The 7,399-nt window shown below is 40.0% G+C and overlaps 1 protein-coding gene across 1 annotated transcript; it reads left to right on the forward strand.

Moving 5' to 3' along the window:
* The first annotated feature begins 761 nt into the window (after positions 1-761).
* LOC123095812 (probable sugar phosphate/phosphate translocator At1g48230) lies at positions 762-7,022 on the forward strand. The gene is made up of 9 exons (XM_044517380.1): positions 762-1,096; positions 1,651-1,758; positions 2,000-2,031; positions 2,243-2,293; positions 2,937-2,998; positions 3,071-3,332; positions 5,164-5,429; positions 5,560-5,654; positions 6,311-7,022. Exons 1-9 carry the CDS (start codon positions 1,010-1,012, stop codon positions 6,500-6,502), a joined length of 1,155 nt encoding a protein of 384 aa, XP_044373315.1. The 5' UTR covers positions 762-1,009; the 3' UTR covers positions 6,503-7,022.
* The last annotated feature ends 377 nt before the right edge of the window (positions 7,023-7,399 follow it).

Here is a 7,399-nt window from a genome sequence, read left to right on the forward strand (position 1 = left end):
TATTCAAATCTGAGTATTGCTCCAGTAGCCCAGCCAATTCCTCCTCTTGGAACGAAGCATCGACATTGACTTTCAAGAACCGTGCATAGGCTTTCTCCATTTTTGATCTTAGTTCTTCCTCTTAATTTTAGTGCTTGTTGCTCGCATGAAATTTGTGGGCAAAGCTCTGATAGAAGTAGTTGTTCTTTGGGTTGGCCGAACGGTCTCGCCCTTTGTCAATTGATGATGTTGCCCCTAAACATACCAAGAAGCAACAACTATAAGCTCAGGGAAACTAGGCAGAGCTGCGCTGCCTAGTATGATTTGCATGGAGTGTTGTGCTGCAGCTATTACGGTTGCTGTTTTTCTTTTTCTTTTTTTCTTTGATCTTTCGGATCCTCTGGTGGTCCTAGGACCTTCACCACCTTGGTATTTTCCGTTGCTTTCTGCTATTATCTATGAATGCGAGCGATGCTAGATCTAAAAAAAATATAAGCTCTGGGATAGCAGTTGACTCATGACTGAGCCTGATCGGTCATAGCAGGATGCTTTGTTAATGAGCTCCAAGAGACCGAGCTGCTTCCAGACTTCGCTGGCACGCTTGCACCCAAAGATTCCGCCTCGTTTTAATAAAAATAAGAAAATTGCCTTTTTTTTCGCGTTCCCTCGTTTCAATAAAATAAGCGAAAACGACCCCATAAAAAAGCAGCGAGGCCCCGCTCCACTGCTGGCATTCCGCTCACTCACCTTTTGCAGAAAACCCACCGAGTTCTCCGAAGCATCCCATTTCCGCCCCCCTCGCTGCCCCCCTTCCCAATCTCCACACCGCACCGCTCCGCGAGCGGCGGCACGCGCGCGCCAGATCGCCCGCCCGCTCGCCGCCGCACCGGCGCAGGTCCGCCGCGGCCCCGGCTGCCGCCATTGCGCGGGGGTGGCCGAACCGACCGCACCCCACCCCGCCCCCTGAAGGACGCGAGGCGCCGCACCCACCGCGCGCGCGGGGGAGGACGCCGCCGCGGCGCGCACGGCGATGATGATCAGCAGGCAGCTCCTGCTCACCTACCTCTACCTGCTCATCTACATCTGCCTCTCGTCGGGGGTCATCCTCTTCAACAAGGTACGTCCTCCCTCCCCCTCCCCAGCGCCGGCTTCACCGCTCGGAAACCCCTGTGTGTGCCCAGTCCCACTGTGCGGCGGAGTGGAGCAAGTGACGACGTCATGATGAACTACCATTCGTCCTGCTCACGATGTCGTTCGCATGGTAGTAGTATTTTATTTCCCGTCGACGGTTTCAGGTGTAGTGTGGATTAAGTTTAGTACGTACTAGCTCCAGTGTGAATGCCTGCTACCTTGATTGCCCGCACTTGCTGATTTGGTGCGCGGTCTGTTACAATGCCACTTATGCTCTGTAAACTGTAGGGGTTTCTGTGGTTGGTAGGTGGATCAAGGTTTTGCTGCATCACGCTTTCAGTAATCTGTAGCATAATGTAGCTCCATGGGTAACCAATTTGAGGGATGCTGTATTCGCATGCTAGTGCAGATCCAAACTCCAAAGCATTGTGTTCTTTAACCCCTTTTTTTTTTTTGGTATTATGTGCTTTCTTATGTATATGTGACTTTGATTATGATGTATGTATGTTTTTCTAAAAAATATCTTGTTTATTTTTACAGTGGGTGCTATCTCCCAAGTACTTCAAATTCCCCTTTCCTATCACTCTCACAATGATTCACATGTCATTTTCCGGAGTCGTGGCATTCTTCCTAGTCCGTGTTTTCAAGGTATGCTTCTCCATGCCACTTCCCTGTTAGAGCCTTCGATTATCCTTGTATAATACTATCACATCTCTTATTTAGCGAATAATGGTGGGCCTGCTTCAACAGAACGACTTGTAAATCAATAATATTCTCACATATGCAAAGCTTGGGCTACTAGCTTTAATTGAATCGTTAATTTTTCTAGTGATGTAATTTGGTTTTTCCTAGATGAGCTAATGGAGTCACTTGTATTTTGGTTATCCAGGTTGTTGCACCTGTCAAGATGACTTTCCAAATGTAAGAGCATTCATTTTTGTTCCTTCATTGCATAAAGCTGAGCATTCATTTTTCTTCCTTCATTGTATAAAGCTGAGCATTCATTTTTCTTCCTTCATTGATAAAGCTGAGCAATCATTTTTCTTCCTTCATCATATAAAGCTGATGATTCTTTTTTGTTCCTTCATTGTATAAAGCTGAATATTAGTAATTTGTGTCCTCCCTGATGCAGATATGCCACATCTGTAATTCCCATTAGTGCCTTCTTTGCGTCAAGTCTTTGGTAAGCTAATTGAAGACAATATGAAATTCTATTCCATCTCTTTTTATTTCTCTAGGCTTCTTTACAATATCCCTACATGCAAAGGCAAGCCTATGCAGGCATGTAGTATGTGAATGCATATATGCCTAAAATGGTGAAGCATCTTAAACTAATTTTGACTATTAATATTGCACAAATGCATACTTGCAACATTGGTGTTTGTATCAACCGAATTGTTTGCCTTGAAATGATTATGTGTTTGTGTTGAAGTTGTTTGCACACCTAGCAGGTGCTGCGATGTTCTTTGTGTTGGACTGTCTTATTGCCCTATTTGCCTGATATACCTGTTGCTTGGAATTGGATGATGCAACTTCCTTATTATGTGAAATTGCTTAATGCAATAGCAATCTTAGTTGACATGGGTTGCTGTATGGACAAAGGAGTGCTTTCTACACAGGCTTTAAGCCTTTGACTTAATTCTATACCAATTATAACTTAGTTAATTTACTAGTTTCCATTCTCAAGCTCCATATAGTACTTATTATCCACTGAATGGCAGTTTGTTACTTTTCTTTAGAGTTGTCTTAACTCAGGTTTCGCAGCATGACTCTCCCTCACATACTATTCATGCGAAACTTTATTGATTTTTGTTTTTGTTTTACAGGTTCGGAAATACAGCATACCTATACATTTCAGTGGCCTTCATTCAAATGCTCAAGGCTTTGAGTGAGTTTACTGCGCACCTTCCTTATATTATTGTTATGATATGGTACTGATTTGAATTAATTCGAATTGCAGTGCCTGTGGCAACATTTATAATGGCCGTTCTATGTGGTACTGACAAATTAAGGCGGGACCTTTTCTTGAACATGGTGCTGGTCAGTGTTGGTGTTGTAGTTTCATCATATGGGGAGATTCATTTTAATGTGATAGGAACATTATACCAAGTAACTGGCATTGTTGCGGAAGCCCTCAGGCTGGTCCTGACACAGGTCCTCCTCCAAAAAAAGGGATTAACCCTGAATCCTATTACAAGCCTGTATTACATAGCGCCTTGCAGGTACCGGATACTTTATCTAAAATTCTGAATACTTGCTTGCTTATTATATTCTCTCTTGAAGAATCCTTGTACAAAAATATGTGAATTATCATTTCTATGTAACAGGATACTTGAAAAAATGATGACTGGCATTTTCGTAAATTCTTTTGAGTGATACTAACGAGCCAGTGACTTAAAATGCTCTTAATGCTTGATAGATGATTGGATAGGGATGCCGACTTAAGGAATAGAGATGACAACTTGACATGAGATTGAGGCCACACAACTATGTTTGTAATATGTGTGTAAAAATAAACTAGAACACTCTATTGTTATTGGTTTTAGTATGGATATGAACCGAATCAGTAGTTCCCAAAAGGCATATCAAAAAACATATATAATCCTATTAGGCGTATGTTCAAACTCTGTAATCATGTAATGTTTCTGGTAGATGTACATATGCATTATGCAACAAGCCCATTTATGGTAGGTTTATCTGTTCATGACAACTTTCGCTAGGACTTTTTTATATGATGCTAGGACTCTTATATGAGGTTGTTACTAACAAACATCTGCTGGCTACTTTTCTCCAGGACTCAGTTCAAATGAGCTGTCAAAATTAATTAACTTGCTATATTTGATTGGTCATATTACTGAAGTCTTCATGTTCTATGGTGAATTTAGGTTCATAACAATTAACATATGTTGCCTATATGTTAACCAAAGAATCATATGCATATATTGAAGGGCTTAAGTTATATTGGATGACTATTTTACTCGTTACTTGGAGTATTTGATCCCGAGCTCATATGCTCCCGCATGAACAGTAAAATCCAAAAAAATAGTAAAAAAAATTCAAAAAAATCTGAATTTTTTTTGTGATGAACATTGATAAATTTTCTAACTGCATGCAAAATTTCAGGTCAAAATGACATTCGTGGAAGTCTGGGCAAAAAAAATAAAATCGATGGTCCAAAAAAACTATTGTTGGAAGCATTTTGGAGCATCGATTTTGTTATTTTTGCCCAGACCTCCACGAATGTCATTTCGAACTGAAATTTTGTGTGCAGTTAGATCATTCATCAATGTTTATCACAAAAAAAAAATAGATTTTTTTGAATTTTTTACTATTTTTTTCGATTTTGCTGTTCATGCGGGAGCATATGAGCTCGGGATCAAAAGAGCACTTTCGTTACTAAGTGCTCTACTTACAATGTTCAGTACTAGATTAATATCCATGAGATTATTGTCAAATGTACTTTACAAGGAATATTTGGTTTTTAAGCATGAACCATAAATTCTGTTTAGCCATCTACAACCCGTTGGCTGTTGCTTAGCATGGCATTTTAGTCTAGTTGAGTGTCGAGTCAAATTTGTCGTAAGCCTAGTTAGCTGAAATCCTATACTTTGTGAAGTACATATGCATCTAGAAACATTTGACTTCTCATGATTGTTATGACTTATGAGTGTCATTCCTTTTCATGCTTTAGAATATCATTTGCTCATAATGATTTAATTAAGTATGAACGCTCTCAGTTTATTCCAGAAGAGCTTCTTTGTATTACTAGAAACCAAACCATATGCACTTTTCCATAAGCTATATATGTTGTGTAAAACAAGCAGAGTTTGCCAATACTAATGACTAGCTCAATGCTGTTTCTTTTTAAAACATGCTGTGAGCATATCTTTCGTTGACATTCCTTTGCAGCCTTTATCATTTCCATTTGAGGTCATTATGCAACTTGTTCTGTAATATAACTAAATATTGCATGTTCTGTATGTCTCCAGAATGCTTTAGTCTTCCACATTTATTTTAGATGCAATTTATCTAATGTATTATTCTTTCATGCAGTTTCATCTTCCTATTTGGTCCATGGTATTTACTGGAAAAGCCAGAAATGGACATCTCTCCAATTCAGTTCAATTATTGGATATTTTTCTCGAATGCACTTGCTGCATTTGCATTAAACATATCCATATTCCTAGTTATTGGAAGAACAGGAGCAGTCACTGTCAGAGTTGCAGGAGTTCTAAAGGACTGGATACTTATTGCCCTCTCGACCATTATCTTTCCTGAATCTACTATTACAAGCCTCAACATAATTGGATATGCCGTTGGTAATTATCATGCATTCAGTTTCCGTCCAGATATAATTTGCAAATGGATCTTGTAATAATAAGTTGGTATGCCTGTTTTGAATATATATTTTGCGAACAAACTCTTAACTTGTAGTAATTTAATGTGTAGCGCTCTCTGGCGTTGTCATGTACAATTATTTGAAGATGAAAGATGTGACAGCAATTCAACTTCCAATTGATAACACTGCTGATAGAGCTACCAAGGTTAGTGTACATATCACACTGTAGTTTCAATATTTAATTTTCTTTAGCTTTTTTAGGTCGTCCATCGTACAATGTCATCAAGAGAAGCCTTTGATGTATCACTACTTCAGAGGGCATTATCGTTGCATTTTTCATATTTTTTTTCCATATTCTTTCCTTCTCCCTATTTTATTCGTTGTTGCGTATGACACCTCTAGTACAAAAATTCAATTGTTTTGCCCTGCCGATGTGTATCGTGTTGTCAGACAGGACATATGAGGTTGTGGACCAGAGATGACTATTCTTATTCCTATGTTTTCTCACCATTTAGTACATGCCATTTTTATCTCCTATTTCTTGAGCTTATCCTTGTTCTATCATCTAACAAACTTTTACAATCATCTGTGCACCTGGCAGCGACCATCTTAGTGTCAGACACGCCTGGCATGCTGTTTCTTCGCTTAGCTTCCACTAAAGTTGATAGAACATATGGTTCCAATTTGTAGCGTATGCCACTCCGGTTCTCATCTGGTCACAAACATCTTATTAATCCACGGATACTAGTTTTAGAGTTTGTCTCTCGGGGATGTCAAGTTGCATTATATAAGTGTTCTGCTGCCATTCCGGTCACGAAATGGCTGCTTTCAGTTTCTGATACGTTCCTTTTCCTCTTTCAGGAAAAGAAGGTTGTCAACATATACAAACCCGACAGTTCCATTGACAGTATTGATGAAACTGTTGTTGGAGGTGTGGCAGTTGGAAGTCTGGCAACAGAAGCTGCAGCTGTTGACGAGGAAGCCCCATTGATCCCTTCATCACGCATCTCCCATGTAACCCGGACACAAACAGGCGGTCTCAGTAGCAGATGACCACGGTTTTCTAAAGTTTTGAGTCAGGTTGAGGTAGCAAACTTCATCCTATATCTTCCTCCTGGATAGTCCGAGAACTACGAGAAGACCCTCTTTGGAAGCTTTGCCGATCGATTGGTCTTGCACGTTCCTTTTCTCCACGACATGTTTGCCTGGATGTCTTGCTAGTTGGCGCTGAAAGCTGTTTCAGGAGACACCTGGAGGTGAATTAGAGAAAGTAGCAGTGATAGAATGATTCATTACTTGTTATCTGTACCTGCGTATTTTGAGAATTTTTTGCCGGTAGTCCATGTTAGATATACGACATTTCTTAACCCAGCGTATGGAAATGCTGTCGGATCATAGATGGTGTAAGGCATCTTTGTAGATGCTAAATCTAATAGCAGAGGTTCCATTCCGTCAGTCGATGTGTGCTGTTCTTGTTGCCTTCAGCATGAGTACCAAATGTGGATTTTAGCTGGATAATATGATCTATTGATCTGATATTATACATGGTAATGGCAGGAACTTTTCCAGTGAACTGGTATGTAAGCACCAAATGCATGAGCCCTTTCTGTTGGATACTGTACGTGCAAGCGCAGTTATGTTTTTCTCAAGTTTTGTCTTAGTCTGAGCATGTAAAAATGTAGGGAAAACTATAATGCAAGTTTTTTTGGTTGAAAGACTATGATGCAAGTTTTTTTTTTTGAAAAACTATAATGCTAGTTTTTTTACAAAGCGCCTCAAACATAACAAAAGTTACATCGAGGTCTATGAATCGCCGTTGTCGCCGCTCTCATACTAAGAGTCGCCCTAACCTTGTCGACGATAGTAGGGAAGTCTTCATGCACTTGCTCCTAATGACCAACGCTTTAGAACCACAGTCATTGTCATTGAATCATTGAATCGATCCGAAAA

The sequence above is a fragment of the Triticum aestivum genome, chromosome 4D (assembly GCF_018294505.1).
Source record: "Triticum aestivum cultivar Chinese Spring chromosome 4D, IWGSC CS RefSeq v2.1, whole genome shotgun sequence".
NCBI lineage: Eukaryota > Viridiplantae > Streptophyta > Magnoliopsida > Poales > Poaceae > Triticum > Triticum aestivum.